This window comes from Pteropus medius, unplaced genomic scaffold (assembly GCF_902729225.1).
Source record: "Pteropus medius unplaced genomic scaffold, Ma_sr-lr_union100, whole genome shotgun sequence".
NCBI lineage: Eukaryota > Metazoa > Chordata > Mammalia > Chiroptera > Pteropodidae > Pteropus > Pteropus medius.
In genome coordinates, this window is record NW_024340700.1 from 3,778,990 (window position 1) to 3,799,346 (window position 20,357).

Genomic DNA, 20,357 nt, shown 5'->3' on the forward strand with positions numbered 1-20,357 from the left:
TGAGGTGAACAAACCAAGGATGAGGTGAAGGGTTAAAGAAGTACAAACTAGTAGTTGGTAGTTGGTCACGAGGATGGGGGAGCACGGCATAAGGAATGCAGTTAGCATTAATGCGATGGCTGGGTGGAGGGCTAGGGGAGGGAGGGAGCAATTGGGGGGATAGTTTTTTGAACTATATAGATGTCTAACCAATGTACTATATAGATGTCTAACCAATGTATATTTGAAAGTAAATAAATTAAAAAAAAAAGATGTCTAATTTCTAAAACTGTTAAGCGCTTTAAATATTGAGCACTTGACATTGAGGACAGACATAGGTAATTAGCTACTAATCTAGCAATTGATAATAAGTGCCCAAAGGTTTTCGCTTCTTTTTCTCTCTCTTAAAGCTGTCACTTCATTGTGATGTAATCTGTTCAGTTCTGTGGGAAATTATGTTCAAAGACTACCCTCTCCCGATTGAATGCAATTGTATTCTGAAACGTCAGGGCGAAAATAAGCTTACTGTCTGTCTGGGTTTTAATGTCTCTCCTTAAGAGTGCAGACCAAAGGAAGTTGAACACGGTTGCACACACAGTGCACACACATACGTTCCACTCTGTCCGTGTTGCTTGCAGCTCAGTAATATGAAGGATCTTTTGGATAAAGAAGAGAATTCTGAAAATCTTAAATTGTTATATGTAGTTACATTTGGGGGCTTATGGTCTTTTCAACATGCTTTTACTGTCTTGATGACATTTCAAGAAAATTTTTTATTTCCCGGTCTTAATTACTTTCTGTCATGTTTATTGAATAGGGATTAATCTAACATGTTTATTAAAGAAATTATTTATTCACACCAAAATGAACACTTCTTTCTTTCTTAGCAATGTGGATTCGGTGCAGATTATTTAACATTTTGGAATAGATTTTAATTTGTTGAACCTAAAAATACTCTTAAACATATTATGACTACTTTCAAACATATGTTGACTAAGGTTAGCCCCTTGCATTCATGATGTAGGCTATAATTATGTCTTTACTGGCCTAATGAGATACTTCAAATTTTTTTTTATGATTTGTATGATGGTGAAACTTTAATGAAAAGTGTCTAAGTCAGGGTTCACCCAGAGAAGCAGCAGGAGAGGAGCTGGCTTTCACAGTGGGCCGCGCTCCTAGTCCAGGGTCCAGGGCAGGCCTCCGGAGGGAGGGTAGGGGGAAGGGAGACCGCTTTTGACCCAGCTGAGTTTAGAGAAGGCCTCATTCCTCTTTTAAAGGTTCCATCTGAATAAATTGGGCCCACCCTGGATAATCTCCCTTTTAGTTAAAGCCAACTGGTTAGTGACTTCGATTACATCTAAAAAGTCCTTTTACAGCAGGGCCTAGGTAAGTGTTTGAATAGTTGAGAGGAGGTGTGTGTATGCTACAGAATGACCGCTGGCGGGATTTTGTCCTCTGAGTCTTGGGAAGGAGTGTCCCTGATGGCCGCCCCTGACCAGGACCAGGCTGGCATGGGATTCTGGCAGCCGCAGTTCAGCTGACTGAGATGGCGCAGCCGACAGCGGACTTTTCCACTTAAACAGTAGCTTCCTTTATGTCGGTTATCGATACTGAAGGGTATTATCTTTATTTGAGCAAGGGATATCAATTTAGATGTTATTAACTGTTAACATTAAGATTAAATTTCTATTTGTAGATAAATTGTTTGCATTTTATGAGCTGCAGACTTTGAGGGTTAGGCTTCAGTTAATTCTGTAACAGTTTCTACTAGCTCCTTAAAATCAATTCTCTCAGCTTAGAACAATTAGAATAAAACACTGTTTTTCAAAGACAAGAAAGTTAATTTTGTTTAAATTTATTTTTTCCTAAGTTTTGTGTTTTGGCAGGCCCTCAGGAGGTAAGCCTAGGGAGGCCACAGCAATCCACGTGTTTCCAGCGTTCGCACATTCTGTAGGTGTTTGTAGAGGTTTGCATTTCTTACGGCTGCATGAATTTATTTAGTATCTCTTATTCTTGCTAGCGTACCGTGAAAGTAGTCATCGGAATTTCTGTTCTCTGTGAGGGTCTCTTGGTATGGGCTCTGCCCTCTGGGTAAAGGTAGAGAGCTGAACTGGATATAGAGTTGGTGTTCATCGAACATGGTATTTGCTCTCCCATCACCCATCAGATTCTCTTCATTTGAGTAAATAAACATCTGAGCGAAGAATATTCTAAGAAGTGTCGGGCAGAATCTTAACTTTAGCCTGTAGTAAAAACAAAAGAGATTTGTGGATATGTAGAGATGTCTTGTAAAAGTCTGTCATTAACAAGAATCAGATGACTAGGACTGCTAGAGAAATTCAGGATGAAAGGGTTTTTGAGACAGCTTGACGGGGCCCTGAGCGAGCGTCAGATTTCACGAGGACCTGAGAAGAGCGTGGGTTCAGTTCCGGCGCTTCCGCTGTGGACAGTCAGGAGGGGACTCAAGGATCAGATCTGCTGCTGTTTCTGGGTCTCTTCTTACTGGTTGGAGAACTTAAGGCTTAAGTTAACTTTCTGTAAGTCTCCTCATCTGTAAAATAATGTTAATGCTATCTCCCACTCAGGGGTACTAAATTGCTGAAGGGTTATCTACTATTTTTTATATCGTTTTAGAATATGGGCAGTTGGTAGGTCCTTAGGGTATCGCATACGTGGTCATTTTCCAAAAGATGTTTTCCCCAGTTATAATGTTACTGTTAACATTCATGAGATTGAACCTTCTTTTCCAAATTAACCACAATAATTGTTAGTGGTAGCTTAATTCCTAAGCATCACCATGATGTCCAAGAGTTGTCATAAAGTTTGTCTTATACCTCAGAAATGGTTTTCACTGTATTCGTATTTCAGTTAGATCATGAATAGCATCTGTTACATAGGTTTCTTAATTAAGATATTAATCACCTGTGTTAACTGAGAGGCCGTGGAGCGAGGATATTCTGAAAGTGTGGACTGGGGCGTCCCCAGCAGCTCTCTCGTTTCAGGCGATGTATCTCTAACCACTAGCGGACGAGCCGTACACTAGTCTCTGGCCACCAGAAATGCATCCTTGGTCACCAAGAAAGCGGTTTAAAGCACTTATCAAGACTTCGAACCAATAATAACTTTTTTGATTATACAATTATATGGATGTCAGTTGGTAACAGGGAGAGGAATGTAAAAGAATTTCACTTTAGTTCTGTATCTCTGAAACTTGAACATGCTGGAAATTATTTCTAATAAAACAAAACGTGGATTCTCTGAACTTTTATTTTTCATTCTCCTGAGAGAGTACTCTTTTTTTTTTTTTTGGATGATGTAGTTGAATTCTCAGGTAATTACAATAAAATGTAAAAATAACAAAATGGTTAACATTTAACTTGAGCATTAGTTATAACATTGGATAATGTATAAAATATATAAAAAGTGACAGAAGAGATAAAAAGTTATTAGTGTAACAGGCCAGGTTTTCATTAGCAAATGGTTAAAAAAACTATTTTAGGGAAATTATAAATGTTGGATGTATAACTAATTGATGAAAAAAGGCATAACTGTGTAATTCATCAAAGAGGCATTCATACAGCTATTTTTACCTATTAAAACCCCTACCTATAAAGTGAAAAAAGTAAGAGACTATTCTAAAAATTACCTTATTTGAGCTAGACCACACCTGTTAAATGCAGATGTGTGAAATGGTGCTGTTGGATTGATGCTTACCTGTATTCAGACTGTGTTGAAACCCATGTGAGTCATGCTAACAGCATCCCTGAAGAAGAAGAAGAATGCTTTAAATGTTTTTAATTCATTAACATCTTTGAATGTACCTAGCAGTCTTACTCTGGGTTGGTTATATTTCAGAAGTACTCACAGGAAGTGAAAATACTTTGATATTCTTAAGAGAAAAGAAAAATAGCATCATATAATATTCTGGGCCACATTAACTACATCACTGTTATGGTTCTGTTTTGCTAATCAAATTATAGTGAAAGGTTATGAGGAAGATATCACTTTTTATAGTTAGTTCAGTCATCTGTCGCTTGAAGACAAGGCTATGTTCTGAGAGCTGTGTCCTTAGCGGTTTTGTCACTGTGTGACCGTCACAGAGGGCGCTTGCGTGCGCCTGGATGGCACAGCGGACCCCACACCTGCTCTGTGGCGCGGCCTGTCACTCCTAGACTGTTGTAACAGTGGTGTTTGTGGATGAAGACATTTCTGGACATAGAAAAGGTGCAGTAAAACTACAGTGTAAAAGATAAACAGTGTACATCTCCATAGGGCACTTAGCGTGGATGGACCTGGCAGGCCCGGAAGTTGCTCTGTGAGTCTGGAGTGAATGTCAAGGCCGAGGTTGTGACCACCCACTACCGTACGTAGGCTTTGGAAACACTGCACACTTAGGCTACACTGAATTTATAAAAATATATTTTTTTTTCAATAGTAAATTAACCTTAGCTTACTGTAACTTTTGTACTTTATAAATGTTTTAATTTTTAAAAACTTTTCAACCTTTTTGTAATAACACTTTGGTTAAAACAACACATTGTACAGCTGTACAAAAATATTTACTTTATATCTTTTTTGTAAGCTTTTCCCATTTTTAATGAGTTCATTTTTTACTTTTTAAACTTTTTTTTAACACGAACACACACACGAGACGGCATCTACACAGGGTCAGTCATCAGTGCCACTGCCGTCCACCTCCACACCAGGTCCGCCCAGAAGGTCGCGGGGCAGCAACGCGCACAGGGCTGTCAGCTCCTGTGTCAGCAGTGCCTTCTTCCGAACACCTCCCAAGGACCTGCTGCGGCTCTTGCAGAAGTGTCACCCTTCACAGATACGCCCCTGGTGGTCTACTCGGTTTCTTTCTTTTTTCGTCATAGATCTGCTCGTTAGCAGATGATGCATCCTGAACATTCCTCACTAGTGAAAACCTTGCGATGTTGGGGTCCACGTTCTCAAACTTTTTAAGGAGCTTTTCGAAGTCTGCAGAAGCTTCTGCTAAACCCTTGGCTGTGAATTTTCTCGGGGGTTTCTTTTCTTCTCTGCAGTTTGCTCTCGCCTCTTCTCAGCTGTGCTTCCCTGTTCCAGTTCCAGCAACTCCGCAGTCAGCTCTCAGGAGCCACCTCGAGGAGACCCTCAAAGTCGTCCTCATCCGAATCCAGGTTAAAACTCCTGGCCTTGCCGACCTTTGCAGTCTTCGTACCGCGATGAGAAGCCGGCGTTGACATAATAGCTGATATTATAATGGAGCTGAAAAATTCATATGAGACCACCATCATTTATGAAGTCCTCGGTGACCAAAACTTCGTTATGTGCCACATGACTGTATTTTGACAAATTTTAATACAATATTGGAAGAAAAGCCTTGGACTTTTATAAGTTTTGGATGATAGAGGCAGTGTGATGTAGAAGCTTAGAAAACCCTGGATTCACTTCGTTCTTATAATTAAGTAAAATTCTCTTTGCTTTTTATCCACTGAGAAGTATAAGTATGTGGAATATATGTTAACAGTGTGGATTATTAGGAAAAGAAAGAATTCTGCTCAATATATTAATCATTTGGACAATTCAGTATTACATTTTTGGTCACTGTCAGACATTATGTTATCCAAATTATTAGCCTAGTAATATAGTAGTGTGTTATTCACAGTAATTATATCTGCTATACTACCTGGCTGTGCATTAGAACTATCTGTAGAGATTTTTAAAAATACAGAACTTCTGACCCATCTTGTGTGGTGTGGGTGCCTGTCGATATTTTCTTCAGTTGACATCAAAAGAATAATCTTTAAATACTTAAATTTGCCAGATAATCTTAAATGCTACAAATGCTTTAGATAATAAACACATAAAGACTGTTAAGTATGGGTTGAATTTATTTTTATCATTTAAATCTTAATTCTAAAACTTTTCAGGGTTAAAGTAACTACCAAGAAAAGAATTAATGACATCCCAGGTAATTTGAGGGTGGGCACCTGTATTTTTTTAGTATAGAAGAATCATTGGTGAATTTCTAATTTTGTTAAATTTCTGTACTGTGACCTTCATTTTGAGGCTTTGCAGTTGAGAGGCTTGGATTCCCTGGCTGTCGGTTATATTAACAGAAGGACAGGAAGTAAGTCCTGCAGCGGAATTAAGGGAAATCCGTGTTAGCTGGAAAGCCACCTTTAGAATAAGACCCGGGAAGGGAGCAGGAGTGGTAGGAGTTACACTCTTAAAGTGCTGGGTATTGTGAGCTAGTCACTGTCTTAAGCATCCTTGCCTTTGTTCAGTCTTTGCAACCCTGTACCTTCTTTACAAGTGAGGAGATACGTTTTCAGGAGAAAGTTATCATATAACGACATCAGTTAGGCCTAGTATGCACTGTTATAGTACAGTGACTTTTGATGTTTGTCGCTCATCTCAGTTTCAAGTAAATAGTTACTCTGTTACGTATGTCTTCCTCGCCGGCCTGTAAGCTCTTTGAGGGCTTGCATGCCTGCCCTGTGCCTGTCGGTATTCTTCCTTCACTATGCCATGTGCCCTGTGGGCTTTTGGAGCAGAGTGCGTGGGGAGAGGCCTCCTGTGTTGCCTTCCTACTTAACCAGTTCTTTTTATTTGTTCTCTTCTACAACAAGCAGGTGATGATTTAAGATTTGGAGCAAACGTAACGCTCCAGTTATCCGTGAGTAAACGTGAATGCTTGATAGGTGCTCAGCCCCATGGAATGTAAAACAGTTATAAATTATGTGCAGTTTTTCCTTACCAAGTTGTGAAAATATAGCTCTCCCATACATACACAGATATGTGTTCCTAAGTCACCAGTCATAAGTAAAAGTCATTATTCTACAGAATTGTGTTTTTGATGCTATTTATCACCGATGAGTTCAAGATTACATGAAGGCAGCTGTGTATTAATATTTGGGGAATATGGATGCTGTAAGTGTTCACAGTGGTATTAGGTTGAAGAGGACATTGCACAGTAGCAACTACAAGTCATGGAGCTGGTCTTGACCTTGTGTCTTACAGTCCCCACTGAACCACGTGCTTTTGCTATTTTACATCTGGAAATCCTGATTTTATAATATTTGGCTGTGATCTTTTGCTTCAAGGAGTAAGGCAGGCTAGACGTGGATCCCTCTAGATAATCCTTACTGTGCTTATGATTGTAGTTCATTCAGCTGATCTGTGTCTTTATTTTGCGTATGTGTGTTTATTTCAGTTTCAGAAGAAATCCTGTTTCGATATTGCCTGATTGCTCTTTTTCTTTATAGATCTTGAATTTTTCAGGTATTTAATTATTTCCCCTAATCCACATAGACAGATACACATTTAAAATGCACAGGAAAACACTGTATGGCTGAGGAGCGTAGTAATCATTTAACCAGGATGTTTTATTTACTTGCTGTTTTCAGTTTAGAAGATGGAAATTTAATTCCAGCTGTTTTTAAGTGCTAACTATATAAAAAACATTTTGCTGGATACTTTAGGTAAATGGTTTCAAATACATAATAGTAGTTTAGCATGTGTTGAGTAAAGAAAATGCGTGATGATTAAAAAGCCTACTATGAATTTAGTAATGCTTTTTAAATGAATTTGTATGGTGTTCATTATGGTAGCACGCTGTATGTTGAGAAATAGTACATTTATGTGTGACACTATTTCATTTATAGAATATGTATATGTGTAAAATAAGACAAGTACACAAATATTCAAGAAAAACTGATAAAAATATTAAAGTGCAAGTCCAGATCTGTGCAGGGTTGAAGAGCAGAGAAATATGAAGCCGTTGGTTCTGTGCCCAACTCTTAGATGGGCATTTTTAAACGCATTGCGAGTAATGCAAAAAAAAGAAGGAAAGGCAGCATCTTGCTCTCTAGGGGCTGGCTTCTCTAACCGGATGCGGAAGACTTTAGTACGTATTAAGTATTGTTTCAGAGCTGTAAAGTTCTACGGAAGGAAATCGGGGGAGATGAATTCTGATAGATAGAAGGCCGACTTGGAGAAATGTTATGGAAGTGGGAGTATTTGAACTCATTCTTTAGTGTCATTAATTCTTCGTAAGTTCTGTGATCGCTCTTTTAGTCGCTTTTGTGTGGAGCCCGTGAAGTAATCGTGGTTTATTCCCTTTCTGGGCAGTGACAGTTGTCCTTCACGCGTTCTTCGAAATCCGAACCCGGTACGGGCGGGCGGGCCGTCTGCTGAGCCCTCCTCCAGTCTACAGCCCTGAGGTCACGCGGGTCTTATTAAGCTGCTTTCTCCTAAAAGTTAGAATTCAAAACTATTTCGTGTTTTTATTTATTATGTTTAATATGTTTCTATTGACTAAGTTAATTAAAAATAGATGATCTCGAGCTAGTACTCGATCCCTACAGTACCTTTGCTTTTCTGAGTGAGAAGCTCCAGGCATGGCACTTGAGTGGCCTTAGTCATCCCTTCTGTATGTGCGTGCTCATGTCATCTCCCATAGTCGTTTCTCTCTCTGCCGTGCAGACCACGGTGGCATCAGCTCTTACGCAGCTCCTGCGTAACACGGAACGCATCACGATTCCGCGACATAAACACTGTGCTTTACAGACGAGTAAACCGAGATGCAGATATTTTGCAGCAGTAGCTCAGCCCAGAGTTTCCATGAGCATTTTCTGCCAGATCTTTATTTCTGTTCTCACTCTCTCCATTTTTAAATGGCCGCCTCTAAAATTATTTTTGCATACTGCAAGCAGCTCTGATCACAAGAAGTCTTAATAATTTTGGCTGACATTAGGGCAGAGCAATGTTATTTGTCCAGAACTCAGGATATATAAGTTTAGTTTGGACATGCATTAATTATAATTAAATTAGTGGAATTAATATATGGAAATCGCAAGGACCACATTACTTGGCAGTCTTTTAGTATTGTTCTTGTAGGAGATAGATGTTTCTTGTGAAGGGAAAGTATTCAGAATAGTCCTTTTGTTTTTAACTTGGAAAATCTTTGACATAAAACATAAGAGTTCTTTGAATTTAGCAAATTGTTTTATTGTGCCTAATTAAAAAATCATTTACTGAATGCCTGCTGCCTGTAATGGCTTTCTTAGCTGATGATTTCACCAACCCAAGTATAAAATTATTCTAATCTTCCTATAGTATTAGAAAATAATTTGCTTTAAAAACATGATTGTTCAAGTTAGAAAATTTTTTTAGGTCAGCTTTATATCTAGTGTCATCAGTTACATGAAATCTACTGTATGACCCGTTTCTCAATGAACATTTCCTAAACTAGTTTAAGATTATACATATAACTGGTAATGGTCATATGTCTAAGCTTTATCACTTGATTTAAGATGTATATGGTGTGTTATTGGAACATTGGTTTCTTTAAATATACAGCACTTCTGAATTCCCATGTAGGAGTTTTTGGCATATGAACTTTCTTTCACATTAAGAACACAGTAGGGGGAAAAGTCTTGGGCTCGTTTGCTTGACTACAAATCTATAATTAAAAGAGTCTCAGCAGGAGTTGGGACAATCAGTGTGTTCTGATGCTTCATGTGATAGAACTGCTTTGTTGTTCAAACAGATACTGTAATTAGAGCACAATTTTAAACTTCATAGGACAGCGACTCATCAGGTATTTTTTGTTTTTCATCAAAAATCAATTAAAACCAAAAGTAGTTTCTCAAATATTAAGAATGCTTTTAAAAACATTTTCACATCACTATAAACAGGAGCTTCCAAGATGAAATGGATGACGTTTTATTGAAAAGTAATGGCTCCAACTTGTTTCAGGATAGTGGTTTTAATAAGCCCTACCTTAGTAATAATGTGGAGATATATTTATGTATTTATATTGTGTATTAAGACCAATATTTAGTGTGAGGAACCTCACCTATTGAAAACTTTTATTGGTGGAATTCTGTGTAAGTGACCACAAGTTTATCATTTTTGTATGTTTGTGCCACTGAAATTCGATGGACAGTTCTCTACCTAGGGAAAAAAAGCACTTTTGTAAGTATAGGAAATCTAATTAACCTGGTGCTTCTCTGCCAGTTTTTGATATTGTTTTTCATGTAGAAAGAATACTTGACTTGAAAGTAGAAGATAGGACTGATAGGAAAAAAATTACCGAGTAATGTCTGTTAATGATTGTTTGTTTGTATGTTTGTTTTTTGGTCTGCATCCAAAGTCCCTATAATATCTAAAATTGTTTGAGGACTAGATGTGCTTAGAATTCCATGCCTGTATATGGTAAATAGTAAAGTTAAAAAAATTAAAGATTCAAGATATCAGGGTTCTGTTTCTGGCTCACTCACTAATATGAGGCATTTGAGGGTGATCTGATTGATTTCAGGACTCTCGTGTAGGTGATGTCTGGTGTCAGGATTTAGTTGTTACGTTCTTCTTTAGAAACTTGCTGTGCGTGTGACTTGGGCAAGCCATGTCCACCTCAGCCTCCCCGTTAACCTGTCAGTATGAATACGGGTACCACACTCACGTGGCTGTTAGGAGGATTGGATGAGGCGATGCGTGTAGACTGCTTAGCGCAGCGCTCAGCAAGCAATACCCGTTTAATAAAAGTTTAGTTGCTGTCATCATCATCGCTTTCATTTCTCAGTTTGTTTCTTCAGCATCACCTGAAAGACTAAGAGTCCTTTCGAATTCGTTATTTCTCTGTAGTATGCTTGTCAAGAATGCAGACCATATAATAAAATACCATCGGTCATCACGTCTCTGCCCCACAGTCAGATATGAATGATATTATAAAGTGTTTTTATCTGCTACTAAACTTTAATTTACTATATAAAATAAAGCTCTACTTCATTTCCTGAATGTTCTCTTGTCATTTCAGCCTCCCTTAAAAGGTCAGCGGTTTCGTGCTTTGAACATATTTACACATCGTGATTGTATATATTTCTTTTTACGGTCACTTTGCTCATATATTAAGATGTAACTGTAGTCTTGCAGTTTAAGAAAAGACTTTGATCCTTAAAAAAAGACTTCTTCTGATACATTAAAACAAAGTGGTATTGGGGTGATAGAGTAAAGGAAAAGCACCGTCTTTGGAGAAATATGAAAATCAGACCTCTCAGCATTATGTAGAAAGTCTGGGAGAGCGGACTAGAAGAGAAACAAGAATAAAACATAGGGTCAAAGATTGTCAAACATAACTGGCAACTTGAATGAGAGGTCTAAAAGAAGCAGGCCCAGAAACCAAGGTACACGATCAAGGAAGACTGTGGAGGCTTCTGTAGACACAGACACAGTGATAATGAATGCACAGAGCACTGTGGGGAAAGTTGCAGTATGTTAACGAACAGTTTGATATTTGATTATAATGATGCTCTTCAATAATAAAAGCTCAGTTGTTGAATTCAGAAAACATTTGTTAAAGGCCAGGTATGTGTAGTCAGTGTATACCTACTGCCAAGGGTATAAAAATTGATGCGACACGGTTCTGGTATTTAACTTGGATCAAACTTTCTAATAGCTACAGTAAGACAATGCAGAGATAACCGTAAAGTTAGAGTATGATACTTATGCAAAAGGTAAATAAAAGTAAATTTTAAAGAATGGGAACCAAGAGACTTTTTTGGACATCGGTGATAACTTGCATAAAGTTACGGATACCGGGATCCATTTTTAGAAATATGCCAACTTATTTTCAGTATGGAGTGAATGTAAGTATACTGTGTGTGGGACCGTGAGCAAGAAATGACACTCGAAGTTAGTGTGGGTTGAAATGAATGGGTGAATGTAAGCAGTCTCTCTCTGTCAGGGCACAAGTAAGCTTATGACTGCATTTCAAAGATTTTTTTCCTAATAAACCAATCGGTTCTTCAAGTTTTAAAAATTCGCATTTATGCAGAAAATTTATTCAAGATCAGTAGTAGCTGAGACGTAATTGTGGGCAAGTTCGGTGAAGGGAGATAGTGAGCTCCAGTTCAAACACTCTAAGTTGAGAGTGCTTTAGGGACACAGATGTATGCACATGTCTGGGTGGCAGTTGAATTTGGAGGTCTGGAAATCAGCGGGGAGGTCTGCTGGAAATGTGTATTTGGAAATATGTCTCAAAAAACGCAATGTTCTGTATTGCCGAAGATTTAGCGGCATGTAATATGAAATGACATTGCTTTGGGGGACCATAAAACAGATATAATATTAATTTTTAATATAACAGACATTACAGTAATTATAATAATGAGCCTTTTTTTTACATTAGTTCAGTTGTTTACTCCTCAAATACGATTTGAAATATTACTGTAAAAAGAAATTAATGCCTCATAGACCACAGTTTCTAAGAGGTGCACGATTTTTTGTGTATATCCATTTCGTTATCTCTCCTTTCTGCTTCATTTCAACCTTTGTTTTTGGTCTCGAATTATTTTTCGAAATGAGAAATTTGGGGACTGGATTCTTGACCTCGATATTTTGGAATACGGAAGTAGGCACCCTACAGCCTTATCGTGTTGCTTGTTTGCTTGTGACTGAAAGAGAACCTTCACTGTGTTTTACAGACTTCCCTATAGTATCTGCCAATTCCACATTTCCTTTATTATCTAAGAAGCAAAGAGAACACAGGGAGAGACTATAGTTGTGTCGAATAATTACTAGGCTCACAACTCAGTGTTGAAGGAATTTACTTAACTATAACTCTTCCTGAGTTAGAATGGGCTACAGTTGGATAAAATTATCTTAAAATCTTTTTCTTGTAAACAGAGTCTGATGTGCTCATAGATTCAAAATATCTAATTCTGTAAGGCGGGATACGGAAAACATGGTCTCTCTCCCTCCTGCTGTGTGACCCGCCCCCCGCCCAGCCCTTGCTCTTTCAGAGATGCTTTGGTGTTCTGTATTGCTTCGTTGTGCTGACCTTGCTACTGGTTGGTTTAGGTATTTTTTTATTTTTTGGTTTTCACTTCTTTCATTGTGGTGAGAACTCAGGCACGTTCATCGGGAAGGTCTTGTCTTTGTTTTCTTTTCAAAGAAAACTGCCTCCTTTCTCTTCTCCGCTGCCTCCTTTTTCTTCTTCTTGGTGAGACATCTTTCACCCAGTTTCTGAGCCTCTTGGAATAGTCCTCTAATTTTTATACTCTTCTCTACCATTTTCCATCTCTGTGTTTGCTGCTAGTTGGAAGGAGAATTCCTCATTTTTTATTCTCCAACCCCTCTATCCAGTTTTTCATTTCTCTTATCAGATTTTACTGTCATGAATTCTCTTTTATGTTTTTATATTGTTTTTTTTGTTTTCTTATGTTTTGAACTCTTTTAATAGCATTTTTTACTTGTGTTAAGGGTGCAGTATCTTCTGTTAACGGAGAATTTTTGAGTTTTTCTTCTCTCTGCTCAGTGGTTGCTTTCTCGGGTTGTTTTCTGTTTGTGGGACTGGTTAGACTTCCCACAGAACTGTCCTCCAGTCACCTGGCCCCAGTATGCGAGCTGGCAGCGCTCACTCTGGGTGTAGAGTGGGGGAGAAGGCTGGGCACCTCACCCTTTGGCGAGTGTGGGGGCCCCCCAGAAACCCAGTTCCATCAAATAATACAGGTAATTTCATTAGATGTGTATACCGCCCCCCCAAAAAAAAGTCATTTTAAAAAAAGACAGATTTTGGTGAGAAAATATTGTCAATATTTTTTAACATAAAAATAAAAAATCGACATTTACAAAAGTATTTTTTTCCGACAGTCTGTGCAATTTCGGTTCTTTGACATACAGGTAACCCTAAAGGTTCCCAATCTGGGGGGATTTATTGACTCCTTAGTTTCTCAGTTTCTTATGGTATCTCTAGGTGAAAAGAAATAATCGTATTTTTTAGTTATAGAATACTTACAAATAGTTTAATTCGTATTTATATTAAAGCAACTTAAATTGAAATTTTAAAAACTTTTCATATAAATTACTACTTTAGTTATTAATGAGATATGTGTTTCTCTTGGGCACTGTTCAGATTCTCAGGTTGGACACTCACCTTTTCCTGTTCCAAATTGATTTTTGCATGAACTTCCTTTTTATCATAGTAACTGATGAAAACCTAGCATTGCAAAGATATGACATCATAAAAAGGAATGTAGCATGATTTAATGTTGGAAAGGTCAAATATTTGGAAAGAGAAGTTTTCATGGTGTCCAACAGACATTGACTATTGTTGCCCTTGAAATTTCACGTGCCCCCATGGTACGCCTGCGAGCCCACTGTGCTGACTCTGAGTTCTCTGTCTGGGGACGCATAGGTGGCCTGCCATAGGATGATATGCTTTGTCTGGGTTCTCGTTTCCCCTCACAGCATTTGGATGCATTTTCATAATATCGATATGAACAAGAAATAAAGGCAGAAGCATCTGTTTCACTGTTGGAACTTATTTCTCTTCTCATTGGCTAAGCTACATAGCCTTTTTTCTGGCATGGGCTCTGCAAATGTGAGCTGTAGAAGAAAGCTGTTTCACTGTATCTTTTATTAACTTATACCAGTTTTATTTTCTTTGAGTAGAAGCTCACAATTTAGTAAATAGTGACCTTTAAGATGGAAGTTCAACAGCAACAAGTATTATTTATTGTTTGTGGTACTTCACACCAAGCCAAGTGTATTTACATATACCACTTTTATAAGTTTACATTCTTATTTCGTTTAATATTTTTAAAAATTATATTTATAAGATATATTATAAGTTATTGATAAATATGTTTATATGCTGTCTCCAAAACTTAAAACAAGAGGAAGTTCTGAAATCATTGTCTTAGATGAAAGGGACATGTGGCCAACTCTGCTGCTAGATGCTTTGGAGCTGGACATGCCCTCCAGCCTGGAGGCCGTCCCTCAGCAGGGGCGTGAAATGTAGATACGCTCTATTAATCCAGCACTTGTGGGCTGAGATTATCAAAGAGTGACGTTACTGTTCACTGTTTAAGCTAATGATGGAAACGTAGTTAACACTAATCTTACATTTATTATTGTGATTATGATGAAATGTTTTCATAAATACTACATGCAGCACTTAAAAACAAATGGCATTTCTCTTACTCAGTAATGTCTGTCTCCAGAATACTTTTCCTGATCTTGAATTCAGCCAGTTATTATAAGTAGTTGTAATGAAATGGAAAGTCACTGAATTTGAGACTGAAGACTTCGATTCGATTCCTAAATTGGCAAATTATTAGCTATGTGACCTTGACAAGTGGCTTATATTAACCCTGATGACCTTCCACTTATTCATAGGTAAAATATAGACATACCAGCGTGCTTTTCACGATAGTCTAAGGATGACACCATAAATGAATTTCTTAGTGCATAAGATCACAACAGGGCTTCTGATTGCCTTGCTCATTTTCTCCTTAGGGTCTGGCTCCATACTCATATATAGTATGTGCTCAACAGATATCTGTTGAATTAACTTATCATTCAACCCACTAGGGTTACACACAGGTTTTCTGCCAGAGAAATAATTCAAAAGATTTGCAGTGTCGTCACAGAAAAATAATGCAAACATAGCTTAAATAATTGGCAGCAGGTTAGTATTATGAAAAATATACTCTTTCTGAAAAGAAGTTTGTAATTGTGTACTTTGTAAATTTTTTAGGAGGAGCAAAACAGAGGCAAGCCCAATTGGGAGCATCTCAACGAAGATTTACATGTACTGATCACTGTGGAAGATGCTCAAAACAGAGCAGAGATCAAACTGAAGAGAGCCGTTGAGGAAGTGAAGAAATTACTGGTACCTGCAGTAAGTAAGAATTTTCAAATATTGGATTTGGGTTCCAACTCCTTTTCTGGTTTAATTTTAAAATTATTGTAAGGTTATTGTAATAAAACACGTTGTGAGAAATTTTATTCAGATACACAGTACAAAAACGATTTATGACTCCTTTGCTCTAATATAATAGACGTAGACCTCGCTCATACTTTTAGATGGGAAAGACTGTTTATGTTTTGTGAAGGGAGTGTTGTGAGGGAGCAGACTCAGTAGAGGCCTTCAAAAGCAGTGTTACTGTTGCCTCATTCCGTGACGTGGTGAGCACGTGGGCAGCTTGTAAGGAGGGTGCTGAAAGCTTTCTTATTTTAGCGGGACGGTGTTTCACTGTGGCAAGTCAGGAGAGTGGGCAGAGAGGTCTGCACGTCCGCTGGGCCAGCCGCGTCAGTAGAGCGCATGAGTTGCCTGTGGGCTCTGGTACTCTCCTGGCATGTCGTCTCCCGTGGGACGCTTAATGCCCCATAGTGGAATTTACTGGAATAATAGTATAAAATTTCTTTGAGAAAAATAAGAGCCAACCTTTCTCTGAGGTGCCGGGCACCTCCGAGTTGTCATCCTCCCTGTCCATTCCCACGGTCTCCGTCTGCCCCAGTCTACTCCCTGTCCCTTCAGAAATGATGATTGAACTACTACCAGAATATTATCTTTTTCAGTGGAAAATAAAAATAAATGATTGGATTTCCAAGACATTATTAAAAATTTTTACGTTAGTAAAATATATGGAAACGTAGACCTTAACTTGCTGTTGAAAAAGCTAGGGATGCTGTCAGCATGCTGTCCACCAGAAGGGCATTGACGTGCACGTAGGTGAGCAGAGCACCTGCTCTTGTTCACTCCTCAGGCATTCTGTTCTGCAAGCAGACTTAAAATCATAAAGAGTGTCATGCAAATTCTGTTTAATAGGACTTATTAGGAATATAAACAAGCAGACTAAATATAAACAACTGTATAATTGTATACTGTTAAGTAACCGTATAATCTTCCTCCTTTTTCTTGATAAGTGTGCGATATTGAAAAGATGTATAGTAAAGAATTTCTGTTTCCCTAAGCGTACTGGGCTGTTAATCTCATGATCACACAGAGTTACTTAACATTAAGACATATTTGCTCTGTGTAACTGAAAACAGTCAGCTCATGTAATGTAATCAAACAAATGAGCTCACCTGACATATTAAGTAGACCAGTCTCTAATAATTAAAAACTCTCATTGACTTAACATTTTTCAAATCATTCTCTGAACTACTTTAGTTCTAAAAATTACTAACCTGTGAAAGAGCATTGAATTGGAAATGTACTGTGTTACTAACTAGCTATGTGTCTTTCAGAAAGTCAGTAAACTTCTCTGTGTTTACTCACAGAATGAGAGTTAGAGCAAATATCCTCTCGGGATATTTTGGCTTTAAAATTATTTACCTTTGAGTATTAAAAGGTGGCAGTAGATAAAAAACGACAAACTTTAAAAATTTTTATAGTTTATATTTTAAGTGAAAATAGCACTTTTATGATAAATCAATTTCCAATGGGAGTATTTTAGGATCGTTATTAATTACTAGCTCTGAATTAATTAAAACTTTCCTAGAATTACAAATTGTAGAATACAAATACTTTAAGGGATGGCGTCTATAAAGTGATTTGACCTTGTTGTTGTTTCTTATTCCTACCCCATTTCATTATATAGATATGTTTATTGTAACATGGATGCTCTAAAGAATTTATTTTAATTAAACTGAACATTATTATACATTTCTGATGATGATACCATATTAAACAAGGTTTAAACAAAACAGAAGCTTTACAATCCTGAGGTCGCAAGTAATTCTGGATTTTACTTAGATTATTGAGAGACAGAATACATAGTATTTGAGAGCTGGCTTGTGAATTTGAATCCTGTTTTTGTGGCTTTTTAGCAAGTCTGTTCTTCCTAATCTGTCAGATTGGGACATCATTAAATTCTCACAGAGTTATCGTGAAATTCAGCGAAGACGATACATGGAAATGCTTAGCGTAATGCCAAGCACATAATTGTTCCATTAAAGTTTGCTGCAGCTTTTTGTCATTGTGCAAGTAATATTATTATACAGTTGTATAGGTTTATGTGTTGTTATTCCTTCAAATGCTGATTATAAAAGGAATGCATTAATTCAAGATTAGAGAAAATATAAGTTTCTTCCTAATTCATTGTCACTTGAAGTAAATTGATTTGGCCCTTAAAAAAAATCCAGTGTAAGGCTCATTAGTTTTTCAGTGCTTAAATATTTTCAAAAACATATTTTTGGATTGAAAATATTGGCCAATCTTGATCTTAAAAATAATTTACACATAAATGAATTTGGTTAATTCTGTTTTTCTTGCTATTTGTATAAAAGGTATAGTGGGAATGATGTAGAGACCAGCAATTATTTTGAAATGTATTATGGAAGATGCCCTTGTATTGAATTGAGAATTACAGAAAAGAACTGTCACCCTAACTCACTGGGATTTGACTAAGGGTGCCAGAGTCACTGTAGGAAAGAGCATGTTTCTTGTTGGCATTAGCATTCACATCTTGTCTAACCTCAGACTGCCCTTCCAATAGATCGTCTTGATTCTTGTGTTTTATGAAAACTTTTTGAAGCTTTTTCTGTGGTTGTCACGTCTCAAAATTTATCTTGAGAATGGTGGTGCTTAGAGTTTTGTTCTGTTGACCATCACTTAACCGTCGAGTTAACAGAAATTTACAGGCCTTTTAGATTTGGGATTTTTTAGTTGTGCCTTCTCTGTCTCTTCAATATTCTTTTGCACGGTTTGGCATTTACAGCCGTTACCACTGTCCAGATTCAGTCAAGTTTATTTTTTTACATCTCTCAAATTACCTCCCTTTCTCTCAGGCGCCTTTTCTTTACCCAAAGTCAAGCCAGTTCTCTCAGAGCCCCACAGCCGGTGCCCCTGCTTGTCGTCTTGGGCCCTTCTAAGCCATCTTTACATTGCAATCTGGTCATACGTTTTCCTGCTTAAAAACCTTTTAATGGTTCCCTCTTACCCTGAGAAAAGAATCCTGAACTCGTTAACGTGGCCGGCCATCCACGTTCCTCTGTGATCTGCCATAGCTGACCTTTCAAGCTTCCTTTTTCACTCTCTCTTACTTAAAGCGCACACGCGCGCACACACACGCACACACTCTTCACTATATAGACCCACAGATTGAATCATTTTGTATTTATTTGAATTTTTTGAAACTTCAGTCTTCTCTCCTCTGAGCCTCTGCAGTTCATTCAGCAAATGTTCGTTATGTACTTATACCGTGTCCGGTGTTGAGGATACAGAGAGAATAAATACAGCTTGGCAGCGAAGTGCCTGCCGTCACGAAGCCTACCTTCTGGTCGGCTGGGGGAGGTTAGATCACTGACAGTAGCAAAAACAAACCTAAACTAGATTAGGTTGTGATAAAGTGATGGGAAGGAAAATAAAGCAGGGTCAGCGGACGGAGAGCCATGGCCGAGGGGACTATCCTGCATGGGATGATTAGCGAACGCTCTGAGCAGGTAACGTTTGAAGGGAGCATCGAAACGCGTCGCAGTCATGTGGCTGTCCGAGAAGTTTCCTGAGCACAGGGAACAGGCAGTGAGAGCACTGGCCGTGGGGCGGGTCGCTGGGTATTGGGGTGGTCCAGCATGGCGCTTGGGGAGCGGGGGGCGTCGGGTGGCGGGGGGCAGCAGCTTACAGAGGCCTGTGGGCCCTGACTGGGATATTGGATCTTAGTCTGAGATCGCAGCTGTCGGGGGAACTGGAGGAGAGGAATGACATGGTCCAATGCGTATTTCAAAGGGTCGTTCTGAGTAGAGTCCATCTCGAGGGTGTTGGTGAAAGCAGAGATGCTAGTGTGCAAGCATCTGTGGCTCAGGCGGGACGACAGTGACTCGGGCTGGTGTTGAAGGTGCCGAGGGGTCGGACCGTGGGTCTGTTTGACAGTAAAGCCGACGGGAATTGCGATGGGTTGGGTGTTGCGTATGTGGTGACCGAGGTGTTTACCCTGAGAAATTGGAATTGTCTTCCTTTCACACTTTTGGGGGAGCAGGTTTCGGAGGGAAGTCAAGAATTGTGTTCGAATGTGTAAAAATTGAGATACCGAATGTTCGATGGCCATTTGGTTATAACAAAGTGGGGCCTTGGGACGGAGCTAGCGGACGTCCATTTCGGAGTCGTCACCCTCTTGGGACTGGGTGCTGTTGCCTAGAAGTCGGAGAGGGTGGGGTAGAGAGCTAGTCCGAGATGCGCCCCGGGTTCTCCACCTCATCGGTGGGCAGTCAGGGGGAGGAGGGCGGCCCAGCGAGGAAGACTGAGGAGGGGCCGCGGAGGCCGGAGGACGGCTGGGGTCACGGGGGCTGAGGTCACGGGGCCTGTGGCCGTGGGGCCATCTTCAGGTTGCTGCTGAACATTGTTGGGCTGTGATAAGACTGCGGACTTCATCCCTGGATTTGGCGAGCTAGTGGTCACTGCTGACCTAGAGGTCACTGCTGACCTAGACGATCCATATTTTTGGAGTGGCGAATTTTAAAAGCCTGATCAGCTTGGGTCAGAAAGACTGGGACAAGAGGCAAAGGCGCTGGGACTTTCTTCTCCTGGCCCCGTTGTTCATATGAACGAGCCCTCAGTGCCGTCGGCCTCTCAGTGCTTCCTTCTTGTGAGGGACCTTCTCCCGCGG

At 39.0% G+C, this 20,357-nt stretch overlaps 1 protein-coding gene across 6 annotated transcripts in view; it reads left to right on the forward strand.

Annotated features, from left to right (window-relative positions):
* QKI (QKI, KH domain containing RNA binding) overlaps positions 1 to 20,357 on the forward strand; it is a 130,075-nt gene that overhangs the window by 79,326 nt on the left and 30,392 nt on the right. For all 6 annotated transcript variants that reach the window (XM_039881335.1, XM_039881315.1, XM_039881341.1 and 3 more), the window contains exon 4: positions 15,506 to 15,649. In XM_039881335.1, the coding sequence (XP_039737269.1) occupies positions 15,506 to 15,649 (144 nt within the window). The remainder of the gene's footprint in view (positions 1 to 15,505; positions 15,650 to 20,357) is intronic.